This window comes from Mauremys mutica, chromosome 6, assembly GCF_020497125.1.
Source record: "Mauremys mutica isolate MM-2020 ecotype Southern chromosome 6, ASM2049712v1, whole genome shotgun sequence".
NCBI lineage: Eukaryota > Metazoa > Chordata > Testudines > Geoemydidae > Mauremys > Mauremys mutica.
In genome coordinates, this window is record NC_059077.1 from 23,829,003 (window position 1) to 23,846,899 (window position 17,897).

A 17,897-nucleotide genomic window follows, 5' to 3' on the forward strand; every position below is an offset into this window, starting at 1 on the left:
TATAAACCCTTCATCTGCCATCTTCAATTACTTGTTTATCCGGTTCTTCTTCGAGTCATGTCCCTACGGGTGCTCCACTCTAAGTGCACTAGAGCCCCCTACACCTTTGAACAGAGATTTCTCATAGCAGTGTCCGTTTAGCCTGCTCATGGGTATTAAGTCAGTCTCATGCCCATGCTGTTGTTATATAGCTCTGCATGGGCGAACCACTCTCAGTTCCTTCTGAACTGCCTTTGCCTGAGACAGAGCTCTAGCAATTGTCCTGTTGAGATTCCCTCAACTCTGTTTTTCTCTCTTACTCATGTAACCCATCTGCCAGGTGCAGTCGGCAGCCACAAGGGCCAGGTTCAATATCTAGGGTCCTTTTTACAATACAACTGAGCACTGGCTTGAGCTCCCCACCCAGTAACCAGGGAAATTCCACACCACCCCTGCGAACCTCTAAGAGACAATACTTCCCCTCTTGCAATCACCGAGTCTGTGTGTAGTAAAGAAACTTAATAAAAAGAGGGAAGTAACCTGGCATTAATTTGGGGAAATGCAACAAGCATGATTCAGAAGCATATGACCATGAGCAAAACACCCACTCCAGAATACATTGGGCAGTGTCCTTTGCCTCAAGTTCTCACCTTGTGGTGAGGACGTCCAATAAACAACAGTTCCTTCATCATGCCACTCCCCTGCCATCATTTTATTGGCCAGGATAACTTTCAATACTGAATGCTCCTCTTTAGCCTATCATCTGCCCCAAGGGTCATGTTGGTAGCAACGCAACTCCACAGGAAAGGTGTTTTAGTATTCTCTTTCCTGGATGGTTGGTTGCTGAACAGCCGCCCCCCGGAACTGATGTCTCGGGCAACTTCCAAGGCCAGAGGACTCTTTCTCAAACTGGGCCAACAACTGTACATACAAAAATCCATCTTGACCTGAGTACAGAACCTAGAGTTCACAGAGGCACATCTTGATGGGGACAGTGATGAAAAAGAGCCTATCTTCCTCAGCACAGATTTGTGGCTCTTTCCAACATAGCAAACAGAGTTCAGCTTAGTCCCCAAACCACGATCAGGAACTGCATTCAACTACTGGGGCACATGGCAGCCACCACCTTCGATACGGAACATGCCAGACTTCGAATGTGCTGCCTTCAAGGGTGGCTCAGAATCATCTATTCACCCACCAGGCACAGTCTAAATACGCTTCTTTTCGTACCTGCCTTCATGAAACTATCCCTCAACAGTGGAAGGACCATCACAACGTATGCACAGGAGTTCCATTTGCACATCTTCCCCCAGTGATCATTATGACCCCCTGAAACCAGCTTGTGGCCCTCATGTAGGCCTGGTTGAGAACTGCTGCTCTAGAGGGTTCAGGTGCAGATGTGGATGCAGATTCATATAAAAGATGGAGTGTGGATCACAGATTGGATATAATTTGATGGTTGCAGATGCGGATCCAGATTTTTGTATCTGCATAAGATTCGTCTAATAGTTTGTTAGTGCACTTTGATCTATCCTTATTAGCACAGAGTAAGCTATTGCAGAGTGCACCCACTTTGCCATTAACTAAGTTAATGTGTAGTCAAGCACTAAGTGTCATTGAAAGTTAATGGGATTTTGTGTCTGAAGTCACTGAGCTGCTTCTGACTTTTCCCCTCAAACTGTTACCTTCTAAGTAAACCCACCCCAAACCCCTCTCCACCCCTGTGGAACTGACATGATATTTGCTACCATCACATTGTTCACTCTGCTTGTGGGTTATACCCCTTCCCCAACACTTACTTTCTTCAGGGCATGGATCATCTACCACTCTGTGTATGTACAGTGCCAAGCGCAAGGGGGGCCGCATTCTTGGTTGGCCCTTTGACATTGCTGTAATTAACATGATTAATCATAATTTTACCTATTATATCCTTCATTGACAATGATGGGCAAAATTATTCATGCTAAAACTAGCAAGTCTGAAATTGTGATATCTATACCTTTACATTCAACAGCTTTGTCAGAGAAAGCAATAAGAATAGCAACAAAACAGGCAGAGTTTTCCTGATTGCTGAGATCCTCTGGTGTAGGTTTTACTATGGGATTCTATAATATGTTCTTCAGGTAGCTATATTATTGTATCAGTATAGATTTTATATACTCATTTTAGCAAGGTCTGATATCCCTAACAAGTCTATACCAGATTTCCATCCACTTTGTTTTCTGTAACCAGCCAGAATAATTTTTATCTTTAACTTATGGCCAACTGGCTGTTTTACACTATGAGATTTTTATTCTTTTTGTGAATGTGGTTTTGTGCATTTTCCCATGAATATGCAGTGCCGTTTTGTCAGTTAGAGACTCCGACACTACTGGTTTAATAAATCAAAGCATGACAGGTGCTAATGCTTTTTGGCTTCACTCTGAAATAAATAAATGTCTTGAACCTTACAAAATCCACTTGTTTTTTCTTTATACTGCTTGCACAATTATAATTCTTTCTTGGTCATTTAAACAAATTTCTTTTGCTTAATATTATTATTAAAGGTTTTTCATAATTTGGATTAAAGATGTATTCAAATCTGTTTAATTACAGTTTAGAAGCACGTGGTAATTTGTTTTCATATAATTTTATTTATATATGTGTCAGAATTAAATATCAATATATTTTTATATTCAAATTAAATATATTTTCCTATTTCATAGCTGATAATGTTATTAAAGCTTAGAAATATCTGTATTAAAGTTTTGAACACACATTTTGAAGGTGTACTTTTCCATTACATGTTGTAGTATGTATTTATTATAAAATACTTAAACACATATGATCAACCAGTCCTATTTTCTAGCCTCCATCAAGCATTCTCATGATGTAGGCATTGCTTTTGATATTATAGTTTAGGGTATAAAAAACAGAAAATGCTTTGTTCCATCATGTTTTGAATGTAAATCTGTCTTCCCTTATGAAGGTTGAAGTGGACCGTTTCCAAGATACAAAGAGATTTCTACATGACTATTACAGGGGAATGGAAGGCAAAATGCCAACAGAGGCCTATCAAGAGTTTGCTAGAATCCCATTATTAGATATTGTTAATGTCGAGCAATCTGTGGATCAAAGCAAGTCAAAAAGGTAAAAACTGCATTGTAAAAAAAAGTAACAATTAATTTAGCATATAAGTGTGTTTGTGCATGTGTAACTGTTAAATAGATAGATGATGGTGATCACAGGCATATGATAGATGCTGAATATCGTAATGTATTTAATTTATTACACACTATTGACTGCCCCATCTATACTCTCTGCAGTAACAAAACAACAAAAGCTGGCAGATAAAAGGTTCCTTCTTTTCCCCAAATTATGGCAGTTCCCCAACAAATCCTGCAACTAATTATAGTTAAATATTAAACATTCAGTTCTGGATCAGTGACAAAATTTAAAATTTCACAAGCATGGCCTCTGAGGTTGGGGTCAACTGAGCATAAGTTAAAGCAGCCTTGCTGGGTGTGAGGAATTAAACACAATATTCAAGGTGAGAGTATACCATCACTTGTGTATAACAGTGGCATAATACTGTGCATAACAATACCTATATTGATACCTGAATGGTTACAGTCCATCAAGACCCCATCAGCATATATATAAGTAATTAATATCAGTCCATCCAGTCTGTATTACTTCTTGTCTAGTCCCCTGTTTTTGTTTAGATCAGTCTTGAGTTCCTTATAAACCTCTCTACTCTGGACTAACCAATATGATTTTGTATCATCCACAAATTTTACCTCTTGTGATCCGTGGGAGGGTTCCTCCTTTTTCCATTGCTATCACAGACTTTGAAAATGGGATTCTGGTTCTCTTAATATACTGTAACTTAATTGCACCATATAAACATATAGCACACCATAGGGATAGTGAGTTATTTCTTATTTTGTTTTCAAGGATTCCCATGGTTCCTCGTAGACCCCCTTCTCCTGAAATAAATGTCATCAAGCAGAAAAGCAAAGCAATTCAACTAAAGAGCAATAAGGAGGAGAATTCCTCTGAAAGTATAATATTTAACTTTGGGGCAGATGAGAAACTTATCACTGATACATGGCAAGCAGCAGTAACAGCAATATCAAATATGGTAAGAAATGCTTTGTTTAAGATTCACAGATTGGCTAAATAGTTAGATCTAAATCTTTCCAGTCCAAATACCAGACCCATGCGATGGTGCCGTGACTACACAGCCACATTAAAGCACTGCTGCACAGCGCTTTATCATTGCTAGTGAAGACATACCCTCAGTTCTTCAGCTTCTCAGCCTTCGCTGAAGTCTAGCCCTGCTTGGTTACCCCTGCTTCCCTTTAATACTTAAATAATTTGTTCTAAGAGAAATTTAAAGTTGCCATCTTTTTCCATCTTGCTTTTTTGCTTTAACAACTGTTTCCATATTTAATAATCATATACTGATCAAATATGAAATCAAGTATCAAAATATCTAATTTATATTATACATCCAGCAGCAACCACTAGTAGAAAATAAAGAATAGCTTGTTCAAAATGTTAATTGTATGTTATAGATACAGAATAGTTAAGTTAAAATATGAATATTAAGGTAACTGCTGAAAAACAATCAAAAGAAGCAGAGGAAGAAAAAGAACGCCAGCAGCTAGAAAAGAAAGAACAAGAACGTCAAAAACCTTCTCAGGCAGCAGGAGGCAAAGGTGGTGGAAAGGATGCCAAAGATGCCAAGAAACCACCTCCCAAATCACCCACCAAAAAGAAAGGTAACTGAAGCATGTGATTTTCTTTTAAAAATAGAGCATAAAACTACTCAAATTAAATGAACATACACCTGTATCCTGATATAACGCTGTCCTTGGGAGCCAACATATCTTACCGCGTTATAGGTGAAACCGCGTTATATTGAACTTGCTTTGATCCGCCGGAGCGCGCAGCCCCACCCCCCCCAGAGCGCTGCTTTACTGTGTTATATCCGAGGTCGTGTTATATCGGGGTAGAGGTGTATGTTAAAAAAGAGACTAACTACAAAAGTTTAATTCTTTTCTCTCTTTTCTTTTGATAGTTCAAAACATGATAAATCAGTGTGCTGACATGGGTAGTGATTAAGAAATCCATAGACTGTTGAGTGATAGTTGGGTGAATTAAATCATAAATAATATTTAGGGATAAATGTTCAGAGTAATAACAGAAAATAATACTTGCTAATCTTTTTCTGTGCATTGGAAATGTACACGTTGCAGCCATTTTATCAAATTATGTCAACTTTTCAAAAAATGCTGGTTCTTTTCTATCATTAATCTCCTGATGTAGCTAAAAGCATATAAATACTTCCTTACTTTATTAATAAGAAACAGGATAAAAATAGTCCAAGGCTATTATTCCACACTATAATGTATCAATCTTTATAATATGATGGATCAATGAGGTCTGTCCCTGCTCTATCATCATTCTGACAAGGTATAAACAATGTATTATTTAATTGCATTCTATTAGCACCTAAAGTCCCAACCAAGATCAGGGCCCTATTGTAATAGGTACTCTATGTATACATAATAAGAGACAGTCTCTGCCTCAATGAGTTGACAGTCTAAATAGAGAAGATAGACAAATGGTAGGGGAAAGAAAGTGTTTTAAAAATGGGCAAATGAAGCGCAGAGAGATTATGCGTATGTCTACACAGCAAATAAAAACCTGTTCTCTGCCACAAACTACTTGTGGCAAGTCACTTAGCATATGTCTACACAGCAAAAATACACCTGTGGCAGCGAGTCTCAGAGCCCAGGTCAATTGACTCAGCCTTGTGGGGCTCATGCTGCAGTGCTGAAAATAGTAGTGTAGACATACAGGATTGGACTGAAGCCAGAGCTCCAAGACCCTTCCCCCCTCTCCTTCCGGCACCTGGGTTTTAGAGGCCAAATTCCAGCCCAAGCCTGAATGTCTACACTGCTATTTTCAGCCCCTCAGCATGAGACCAAGTCTTTTGACCCGGACTCTGAGACTTGCTGCCATGGGTTTTTTATTTATTTATTTATTTATTTGGCGGGGTGGGGGGGCGGGTTTGCTGTGTAGATATACACTAAATTACTTGCCCAAAGTTACACAAGTAGTCCGTGTCAGAGATCAGATCTCCTGAATCTAAGTCAAGTGCCTGAACCATCTTCCCTCGCAATATAAGATAAGATATTAATGGATACATTTTTTATTTTATGCCAAATCGAGTGTTGTACATCTCCCAAGAGTGGAAGAGCTGATCAACTTTTATTTCTGGCCTTTACATCCTAGGAATACACAATACAATTTCTTTTTTATCTTGTAGGCAGTGCAGCAGCATACTTACTGAAAGAGTGATATAACTTGCTGCACTCAATTTTGTCACCTTTAGATTTGATCATTAGAGTTATGTTCAACCTGATATACTGATTTGGTATCATCCTGTTGCACCACCACAGCAGCTGCAAGTCAGTTGTTGGGGAAGAAAAGTTATCATTATCTGTACTTAACAACACTTAACAGTCAAAGTGCTTTGACTGCAATTAAAGTGCCAACATTATATTTAAAAACAAAATTATAAAATAGCTTTATAATATTAGTGTTGTTGTTTTCATTTCAGGCTTTAGGTCCATCATGTAAAAATAACTAATAGGATGATTTTAAAAAGTTGCAAGGTTATTGCAGGGGGGTTGCAGTACTGCTACCCTTACTTCTGCACTGCTGCTGGCGGTGGCACTGCCTTCAGATCTGAGCAGCTGGAGAGCGGTGGCTGCTGGCTGGGATCCCAGATCTGAAGGCAGAACCGCCGTCAGCAGCAGTGCAGAAGTAAGGATGGCATAGTATGGTATTGCCACCCTTCTGCGCTGCTGCCTGCAGAGCTGGGCCCTCAGTCAGCAGCTGCCACTCTCCAGTTCTGAAGGCAGCAGCGCAGAAATAAGTGTGGCATGGTACAGTATTGCAACTCTTACTTCTGCGCTGCTTCTGGCAGGGTGTTGCCTTCAGGGCGGGGTGCTCAGCCAACAGCTGCTGCTCTCCAGCTGCCCAGCTCTGAAGATGGTGCAGAAATAAGGGTGGCAATATCACAACCCCCGCTACAATAACCTTGCGAACCCCCCAGAAACTTCCTTGTGGGTCAGGACCCCCAATTTGAGAAATGCTGGTCTCCTCTGTGAAATCTGTATAGTATAGGGTAAAAGCATATAAAAGACCAGATTTCACGGATCTCACGTGATGTGTTTTTCATGGTCATGAATTTGGTAGGGCCCTACTTCTCAACATAGAACTTTTATCACCATTTACTTCATCTCTGAATTTGACTGACACTTAGCATTCAAAAGGTACAGCGTGTACCTGCAAATTGTCATAGATTAATAGATTTTAAAGCCACAAGGGATCATTGTGACCATCTAGAACTCCAATAGAAACAACTCCATTAGATAATCATTTCCCTTTAGCGATTATATTTTGAGCTCCATTAGTTACCCAGTTTTAATCCATTTAATAGGTGCTACACTGATTTAGTATAGTGTTAATTTTTTTAATTGGGATGTCATGCAGTAATAATGCCTTACAGAAGTCTAAGGATATCATGTCAACAATTATACTTATTCACCAAACTTGTAATCTCATAAAAATGGTGTCAGATTCATTTGAAAAGACCTATTTTCCATAAAACAAATTGTACTATGTTGTGCTGTCTACATATATGCAGTCCAAAGATAAGATTTCCTTTTTGGTGAAAATATTTTATTTTCTTTGCAGGTGTTCCTTCTCCAGCACCTGTGGTTGAAGCCACTCCCATTCCTCTAACACCAGAGGAACTAAAGAAACAAGAATTAAAGCTTAAAATGAAACAGGAATATTTTAGTGCCCTTGAATATGAAGGTATGTAACTAGTTCAGTGGGCTACATTGTGGAAGTTGATCATCATTCCCAATTTAGATTTTTTTTTTAATACTTGAAACTGTCTGCAAAGTTTTGTTGAAAGTTTGCTGAGTGAATGGGGAGTGGGGAGAAAAGGGGTCTGAAGAATCCTGGAAACTTAAAAAAATGGTAGTAGACAATAATTTTTAAATAAATATATTCAAAATAGAAGAGAGAGGCTTAAAAGTACTTTCTCTTCTCTTTCCTGTCATCCTTCTACTATCAGCTGTTCATTGTAAGCGAACAAGTTAAATAATATTGACCTCAGCAGTTAACCAATGTTCATGATCTTTTGGGTTGTTTCTCTTAGAGGGAGTCAGGTATTTGTTTGATGCAGTCCTGTTTATTCACAAAGAATGTATAAAGTCCTGTTTTCCTGAATACAATAGGAACGAAACAGCAGGAGACAGTCCCTTTTCTCACAGTGCCAAGCTTCTTTTCAGCCAGCACTCTACCCAAAAACTCTTTCTCTTAGCTTTTCTCAAGATAATGCTACAAGAGCTTTTCTGGCTGTCTCTGGAGCTTCCTTCCTGCCTCCTTTATGTGCTTCTGGCATGTTTCTGCTCCTGCATGCGCACACACACACACATATATGCAGAACTGCCTCAAACCATAATCAGCCTTCTGCATTTGCATTCAGTCTCGAAGGAGAACCCCTCCAACCACCTGGCTCAACTCCCACATCAGCCTTGCAGGTGGCCTGTGTTTTGAGCTGTGGCCCCTATTGTTTCAGCTATCTGTTCTACAAAGGAGCTTAATTACTTCTTACATTTATCCTGAATGAAGGGTGGCTGTTACACTCACCTGCTTCAACAATGTTTCACCCAATCTCAGCACAACAATATTTTTTAAAATCAGGTATTTGGAAGTAGGGAGGGGAATGTAATTAACTTAAAGGGGTAAAGACCTGCTTTGGCTGCAAAACAGCCAAGGTATGTACCAAAAGAGAACTAAAACATACAGGACCACATTTTCATAATAACTTATTAACATAACTTGCAAATGCAGATACCACAGATACACCTGCAATCGTAATAACTGGAAGTGCAAACGACCAGTAAAGTGTCATGACCAGTAAAGTGCATATGTCGAGATATGCAAGTCTGTAGGCGATTACTGAGTCTTGAATTTTGATTTCTCACTGAATCTATCAGTTGCGTCTATATGCCTTATTTTTAATTGTGTTCCTGGTCTGAGAGTATTTTCTGTTATTGGTTGTTTTCAGAATTGTGTGATTCAATTTGATACTTACAGATTGTTATGTCATTGTCCCAGTATCAGACTGAGAACAGCAGCTCCTGGAAAATGTGCAAAGAAGTTACAAAGAAGGCAGCATTTGGTTAAGCTGTACTGAAAAGCTTAGTGGATATGCAATAAAATTCCTCTGAGGTGTTTTCAGTTGCTTATACCTTTTTATTTTTGCCTTTTATTTTCCCTCCCAAATCAAGCAGATCTCAGAGAAAAATGAGTTAATGCTAAGTTTAAAATTTCAAATATCAGCTGTTTTTGCTGAAAATAGGAAGTGTGTATTTTTTTTTCATTCTCATTTAACTCAAAGATGACCTTGAAGGGATTTTGTTCAGACCTTCCAAATACATTCACCTTTATGTAGAGACTGCATAAGGAAAGTTTCAGCCCCAAAGATGATTGTTTTGGAAAGTTATTATTGGCATATGGGAATAAGATGTATAACAGAAACTGCTTTACAGTTTTACCCATTGAAGTTACTGTCAGCAGCAACTACATTTTTTTTGTTTGTTTGTTTAGAAAAACATTTTCTAGCAGGTAAAATTAAAGTTAATGAAAAATTGAGAGGGTAGAGGAGGTAATATCTTTTATTGGACCAATTTCTGTTGGTGAAAGAGACATGCATTTGACCTACACAGAGCTCTTCTTCAGGTCTCAAAATAGAAAATTGAGTTGAACATTGGATGCCTACATGGATCTTTCAAGATTTGAGATACTCTTAGTTCAATGTTACTCTTTGGTCTTTTTTCTTTTTCTTCAGGTTTTTCATTCCTCTATTTATCTGTTTTATATCTTTCTCTTTCTCACATTCCATACCCATTTTTAAGACATTTATCTTTTCCAAAGACCCTGTTTCTCTGTCTATTGCCTCCATTTTTAACTCTAAAATCTCAGTGACAACAAATTCTTTTAGTCTTTTTTCAGTCCTCCCATTCTGAAATGCCAGTTTTTTCTAAGTTACGTGGAATTTTTTACTCATAGAAAGAATATTTCTTCTCTGAGTGCTTGCTCATGTCCATTCTGTTGTAGGTGTGTGCACATCCACATGCACAGTCATTGGAGATTTTTGCCTTGGGTTGGCTGTGGTGCTATGCTCATGCACTGGTATATTAGGCACTGCCAACACTAGGCCCTCTCACTTCCTTCTTGCCAGCAACTCCAACAGAGGGGTAGGAGGGTAGGTAATGGAATGGACATGAGCAACGCATCTCAAAGAACAACAATTACAAAAAGGTAGGTAACTGTTTTTTCTTCTTCAAGTGCTTGCTCATGTCAATTCCATTCTAGGTGTGTGCGTGCCTACGTGCATAGTCATCAGAGATTTTTGCCTTAGCAGTATCCGTAGGGTCGGCTGTGGCACCCCCTTGAGTGCCACACTCATGCGCTGGTATATTAATCGCTGCTGACCCTATGCCCTTTCAGTTTCTTCTTACCGCCCGTGACAGTTGTTCGGATCTCCTTGTCTTGCATCGCAACAGCATTAGCGGTTCTTACAACCCATTGTTCTGTCTCCTTTGTTTTTAGTTGATAGGTACTTAATGGTCTAACTAAGTTAAGTGTTTGAGTAGTAGTTTAGGAATTATAGTCCCAGCTGGGACTTTGCCTTGCAGCAGGGCATGCCCCATTCCCCAGGCTTTAAGCAATGCTCATTGTGCAGCTGGCTGGTGTCCATTAGCAACCCCCACGCTAGCTGTTTGAAGTGTTTGGGGGAGTCCCACAGAAAGGACAAGTGCAGGATCTGCAAAAACTTTCACCCTCGAATTCAAAAGGAGCGGGATATCCGCTTGAGGGCCTCGTCATGGAGGCTGCGCTTCATCCTGCTTTGGAGCCCTCTCGATCGGACTCCATGCCTGGGACTTAGGCATCAGTGCACAACACACAGCTGGCACTGGAATCTGCCCAGCACCGTTTGGGGGCTTTGGGCAAAAGATCTGTATTAGGTTATGTGCCCATCCTGGAGCTACTTGGGGGGTACCACTGGGGTCAGACCTCCTAGCCCAGCTAGGGACCCAGGCTCCCGGGAGTGGCAGGGGGTCCCGGCTCCTAGTAGGGTCATGTGTGCCCAAAGCGGGCCCGGTGACCAAAGAGCAAGTAGGTCGTCAGGCACCGCAGATGCCAAGCCAGGTGATGGACCCAGCTAAGGCCCTGGCATCTATGGACAAGGCAGTTATGGGACTACTCTCTAAAGAAGCGAAGTGTCCCCAGACCGCAGGCGTCGATCCATATCACCGCAGCCTTGAACCCCAGCATTGCATCCTCGGTCCCCGGTTAAAAGACACAGGTCCCTGACGCCAAGATCTCCACCTACATGGCACAGGACACCTGAGTCATGACACCAATCCCCATACGCACAGTAACATTGGGCCTCCCACCAGAGATTGCCACAGCGCAGATCACCATCACCTAGGTGGTCTCCCAGGCATAGATTCCCACCTCCCTGCCTGGTGCGGGATCATTCCCAGTCACGCCACGATCTGCAGCTCCCCGGTACCGCTCTTTGGGCAGACACTGATCCTCACCGGGGTAAGGATCCTCTCCTTACTGGTCTCCGACAAGGGTCAGTCAGCAGACACAGGCATCTACAGCTCCGCCCTGGTCACCAGAAGGGCAATGGTCCAAGTCAGAAGGAAAGTTCAGCCCCTCACCTATAAAAGGTGAATTACTACCAGCCTACGAGACCAGTGCGACTCCTGCGGCGGCAGCGTGGAGGCAGGGGGCTGTGGCCTGTTCAGTGGCAGTACTGGAACACGGGGGGGTGTACCTTTTATGCTGGTCCCATACTGACACCGTTCCTCTAAGGCCGCTTCAGATGAACTGCTCCCGGCACAGTCAGTACATGGTGCTGAATCTGATGTGGGGGCGACACAGCGGCCCCCGACACCCAAGGAGCTGTCCCCAGATGAGCAAGGGGAAGCCGCCTCTCCCCCTGCAGTGCAGTCATCTTTGTTGTCTCTGGACGAAGCAGTGACAGGCCCCTCGCAATCGAGCAACCTTTCCCTGACAACTTCAAGGAGCACCAGGCCCTGCTCAAAAGGGTGGCTGCCAACCTGAAATTGGTGATCAAGGAGCTAGTGGAGGAGTCCGACGATCTCTTTAATGTCATACCCTCCTCGACTCCGGCCCAGGTCGTGTTGCCCATTCACCCAGGGGTCCTAAAAATTGCTAAGACTATGTGGCAGACCCCTGCTAGGCAGGTACAACTTCAACTTGTGGGACTCCATCAACAAGTTCAAGGAGGGCCTTCCACAGGACCGAGCTCAGGAGTTCGCCACCTTCGTGGAAGAGGGCAAAGTGGTGGCAAGAGGCGCCCTCCAGATGACCTGGGACACTACAGACTTGGCAGCCAGGTTAGTCACTTCTGCGGTGGTCATGAGGCGCAGCTCCTGGTTACAGTCCTCTGAGCTGTCCCAGGAGATGCAGACTACACTCCAAGACCTTCCAATTGAGGGGGCACGGCTCTTTTCGGAGCTGACCGATGCACGGCTCCACAGCCTTAAAGACTCCCATGCCACCCTCCATTCGTTGGCCTAAACACCCCTCTGCAGGCTAGAAAGCTGTTCCATCCCCCACCTCCTCTGTCAGGGTCATGGGGTGTCCCTCAGTCCAGCTCCTACAGAAAGAAGGACAGAGACAAAGGATTTAAACAGCGTCACCCTTCATCTTCCTGTTCCTCTGTCCAGCCTTGTTCTTCCAGAGGCCAAGGAAGCCAGAACCAGGCATTTTGAGGATGTACCCGAGGATGTTGCCTCAGTCACGCCCCCGCTCTCTTTCCTTATCCCTTCTGATTGGCCTAGTCGCGGCTGACCTTGGACAGTTGAGTGCTCAACATAATATCTTCTGGCTACACCCTGAAGTTCGTGGCTGACCCTCCCTCCCACCCCACTTCTCCATCCCTCTTCAAGGACCCTTCTCATAAACAATTACTCATTCAGGAGGTCAAGAACCTCCTACACGTGGGGGCAGTAGAGGAGGTCCCTCCAGACTTGAAAAGGAAAGAGTTCTACTCCTGCTATTTCCTAATCCCCAAAGCAAAAGGGGGCCTCAAATCCATTCTGGACCTGCACCACCTCAACAAGTCTTTGAAGAAGCTGCAATTTTGCATGGTCTCTCTGGTCTCCATTATTCCCTCCCTGGGTCTGGGACACTGGTACACTTCCCTTGACTTAAAGGATGTATATTCCCATCTTCCTGGGGCACAAGAGTTTCCTCTGTTTTGTGTTAGGCCACTGCCATTTTAAATTCACGGTGCTGCCCTTTGGTCTCCCATCAGCCCCAAGAGTGTTTACAAAGTGCATAGCACCAGTGGCCACTTACCTGAGGCACCGAGGGGTGCAAATTTATCCATACCTCAATGATAAAGGACTAATCCCAGGATCAAGTGCAGCAGCATCTCGATCTGGTTTGCTCCACCTGTTGTGACCTGGGGCTGTTAATAAGCAAGAAAAAGTGTACTTTAATTCCAGTGCAAACTCAGAGTTCATTGGAATGGTCCTTGAATCTAATCAGGCCACAGCCTTTCTTTCCGACGCTCGGTTCCAAGCCACGGCAGAGCTGATCTCGTGGATGCCAGCCCACCCTCTCATCACCGCTCACACATGCCTGCGATTGTCAGGCCACATGGCAGCCAGCACTGACATGGTCTGGCACTCACGGTTCTGCCTCAGGCCCCTGCAGGCATGGCTGGCGTCAGCCTACATACCTAACAGACACAGCGTGGGCCGTGTGGTCAGGGTCCCGGACCATGTACTGTCATCACTCATATGGTGGCAGAATCCTGCACCAACGTTGGAGGGAGTTCCCTTTGTGGCTCCATCCTTTTCAGTGAACCTCGTCTCCGATGCCTTGGATCTGGGGTGGAGAGCCCATCTGGGCAATCTTAGCATGCAATGTCATTGGTCGAGTCACGATCACTCCCTACATATCAACGTGAGAGATCTCAGAGCAGTTCGCCTGTCCTGTCAAGCCTTCCTACCTCACATAGAAAGCACAATACAGTGTCTATATTCTATATCAGCAAGCAAGACAGAGCCGCATTGTCTGCCCTTTGCCAAGAAGCCCTCAGGCTCTGGGATTTCTGTGTACAACACAACATTCATCTCATAGCCACACACCGCCCCAGGGCCAGGAACACTTTGGCAGATCACCTCAGCAGGACCTTCTCATCTCACCACGAGTGGTCCCTCCATCCGGAAATGGTCAGTGTCCACTTCCAGAAGTGGGGATCTCCCCAAGTGGACCTCACATCCAGGCAGAACAGAAAATGCTATCTTTTCTGCTCAATTTGGGGGATTAATCGAGGCTCCCTGTTGGATGCTTTTCTGCTTCTGTGGTCGGGGGCTCTGTTGTATGCCTTTCCTCCAGTGCTATTAATTCACAAGGTCCTCATGAAGATCAAGCTGGACAGAGCAAAGGTGATCCTCATAGCGCCGGCTTGGCCGTACCAGCACAAGTTCAGCATGCTGCTGGACCTCTTGGTGGCTGCTCCATTTCAGCTACCGCTCAGGCCCGACCTGCTGTCCCTAAACTATGGCAGTCTTCTGCATCCGAACCTGGCGGTGCTGCATCTGACAGCTTGGCTGCTGCACGGTTAAATGTGGAGGAGCAGGAGTGCCTAGCTGGTGTCCAACAGGTCCTGTTGGGCATCAGAAAGCTCTCCACCAAAGCAACCTACCTGGCCAAATGGAAGCAGTTTGCTTGTTGAACCTTGAATAAAGGCATTTGGCCCTAACGGGCCTCGCTGCAGTTAATCCTGGACTACCTTCTGTATCTCGAGCTCCAAGGTCTGTCCTCATCATCTGTCAAGGTCCACTTCGCTGCTATCTTTGCCTTCCATCTTCCACTTGAGAGTAGGTCAGTTTTCACCCAGGACATGACTGCCAGGTTCCTCAAGGACCTCAAGCACTTCTACCCAGATGTCAGGGACCCCGTTCCTCCATGGGACCTGAATCTTGTGCTGTCACGGCTCATGGCACCCCCCTTCGAGCCTCTGGCTTCCTGCTCTTTCCTCCTTTCCTGGAAGGACATCTGCCTGCCAGGTCTCTGAGATTAGGGCGCTTACTTCGGAACCGCCCTATACAGTTTTTTACAAAGTAAGGTCCAGCTGTGGCCACATCCAGTTTTCCTGCCCAGGTGGTCTGATAGTTTCATATGGGCCAGGACATTTACTTACCTGTCTTTTTTCCAAAGCCACATAAGTCAGAGGAGGAGGAGCGTAGGTTGCATTCCCTAGACGTCAGGGGGGCACTAGCCTTCTACATTGAAAGGACCAAGCCATTCCACAAGTCAACGCAATTGTTCGTCTTGGTGGCCAACAGGATGAAAGGTCACCCAGTGTCCAGTCAAATAATTTCTTCTTGCATCATTTGCTGCTGCTACGATCAGGCAAAGGTGCCTTCTCTGACAATTGTAACTGCCCATACAACCAGGGCACAAGCCTCTTTATCAGGTTTTCTAGCCCAAGTGCCTATCCAGGACATCTGTAGGGTAGCCACCTGGTCATCCGTCCACATGTTCATGTTCCATTATGCACTTACCCAGCAGGCTTTGATAGAGCAGTGCAGCAAGATGCTAGACTGTGAGCTCTGAGGATACCACTTGTGAGTCACCTAGAATGGAATGGATATGAGCAAGCACTCGAAGAAGGAAAAACGGTTACCTACCTTTTTGTAACTGTTATTCTTTGAGACGTGTTGCTCATGTCCATTCCATTACCCGTCATCCTGCCCCTCTGTCGGAGTTGCTGGCAAGAAGGAACTGAGAGGGCATAGGGATACTGCTACGAATACCGCTAAGGCAAAAATCTCTGATGACTGTTCACATGGGCACACCTAGAATAGAATGGACATGAGCAACACATCTCGAAGAACAACAGTTACGAGAAGGTAGGTAACTGTTTTTTCCTCACACTAAAACAACCAATTTTCACAAAGAGGGAATTGTAATAATAAGTATGGATTTGTGAGATACAAAACAGCTAGGCTTGGAAGGCCTGATCCAAAGCCCTGTAAAGTCAATTATTTCAATGAGCTTTGGGTCAGAAACAAAAGAACAATCATTGGCTATGGTTCCAATAAAATTTGTATCATTTGAGATTTTCTTTTTTCCCCTTTTGAAAAATCTGAGAAAGGAATGGTCTCTCTCTGAAAAGATTTCATTTTTTAAAATTACCTAAATATTATTAATATAATTTTTAAATAAAAGGAACACTTCCTCTGTAGAACATCTACATTTTATATTCAAGTTCTAAAGGAAATATTTTTAAATCATCCTCAGTGGACTTTTTCACCATTGAGCTTCTAAATCTAACACTTTTGTCAGAGGATACTGTCTGAATTAATGTCTTCTTATCACCTCTTCCTTCGACAGTTTGGTTAACTTTGCTATATCCTTGTGATATGCACATTCTGATATCAACAGTAGGTATAGTTTATAAAACAAATTCTGCAGTCTGAGTGAATTAAAACATATATAAATAATATATGAACACAGGAAACCTAAATAGGTATTTTGATGCCTGAGTGCAAGTTTCGGTGCTCAACTTTAGATGCCTAAGTAAACTTGAAAATAGACTTCAGATTGTATATATAAATTATTATTATGAAATGACTGTTTCAACAGAGGAAGCTGCAAAATCTCGACTACAGCTGATTAAGATAAAGGCATTAACATTTGTTGAAGAACTAGTAATGAAAGCAGAAGAAACTTACAAATGTATGGAAAAGTGGCTTGGCGCCAGGTTCCTTGCAGAAATGTCCAGGTAATATATGGCTAATTTTTAAATAGACCAGATATTTTAATAGAATAGAAAAGTTATAGTAAAGCTGGTAAAAATAATTGTTCAGACAGATGACATAGTCAAATAATTTGTAAAAATGTACAAAAATTAATCATTTTTCTTGCTAATCTTACTCTCAGGATTTGGGACTTGATCTTGCCTTAGGATATATGCCCTATAGTGCTGCATACCTTGGAAAGTTAAAAAGTGTAGTCAGCAATATTGTACACAACTGTTCAGTCTTATTTTTTTCTTAGGAAATACAGTTACACTTATGAGCGCTAGTAGAGAACCCGACATTTTGTTCATAGGAAGCAACAATATCAAGTAGTGGCTCCTGCCACCTTGGAATTTGGGGATCTTATTTGCTATTCTTCTGCCATTCCAGATTCCTCCACCTTTTGTTAAACCCACTGTGTATAGCAGTTGACAGAAGTTATTTTAAAGATCATAAGAACATGAGGGCCTGCTTTGTGACACAAATTAGTCTCCAGTGCCCAAGAAGTGTGTAGATTTGGGCCTAATCATGACTCCCTAACTTTCATGTACAGGGTATCTTCTGTGTGCAGGTCAGGCCCTTCCCACTGTAATATCCAAGTACTTATGCCTCCACAGCAGTATTACTCCTTTCCCTGCAGAATGTGCTCCATAGATCCAGGAGTCCATGCAGGGGCACATGACAGCGTGACAGGCTGAAGTAGGTGGACAGGGTGAGGTCAGGCAAATACACATCACCTCATTTGCCCTATGGAGTTCTGAAAATCGCAACCTGTACTATCTTTCCATCGGGTTTTCTCAATGGCTGGGATTCCACTTTAAATGGACTTCCCCCAGCTGTCACAAATAGAGCATGCTGCCAGGATGTAGTGAGAAATAACTAGCTTGGTCATAGGGCCACATGTTGACCCCCCCCCCCCCATTTCCCATGATCCACACAGGATTTGTGGTCCTTAACAGAGAAAATCTCCCATTGATGAAA

General features: G+C 43.0%; 1 protein-coding gene across 2 annotated transcripts in view; it reads left to right on the forward strand.

Annotated features, from left to right (window-relative positions):
- The first annotated feature begins 2,941 nt into the window (after window positions 1-2,941).
- Window positions 2,942-17,897, forward strand: part of LOC123372660 (sperm flagellar protein 2-like) — a 76,149-nt gene continuing 61,193 nt past the window's right edge. For both annotated transcript variants that reach the window (XM_045020938.1, XM_045020937.1), the window contains exons 1-5: window positions 2,942-3,108; window positions 3,916-4,102; window positions 4,574-4,745; window positions 7,735-7,857; window positions 16,762-16,900. In XM_045020938.1, coding sequence (XP_044876873.1) covers window positions 2,942-3,108; window positions 3,916-4,102; window positions 4,574-4,745; window positions 7,735-7,857; window positions 16,762-16,900 — 788 coding nt within the window. The remainder of the gene's footprint in view (window positions 3,109-3,915; window positions 4,103-4,573; window positions 4,746-7,734; window positions 7,858-16,761; window positions 16,901-17,897) is intronic.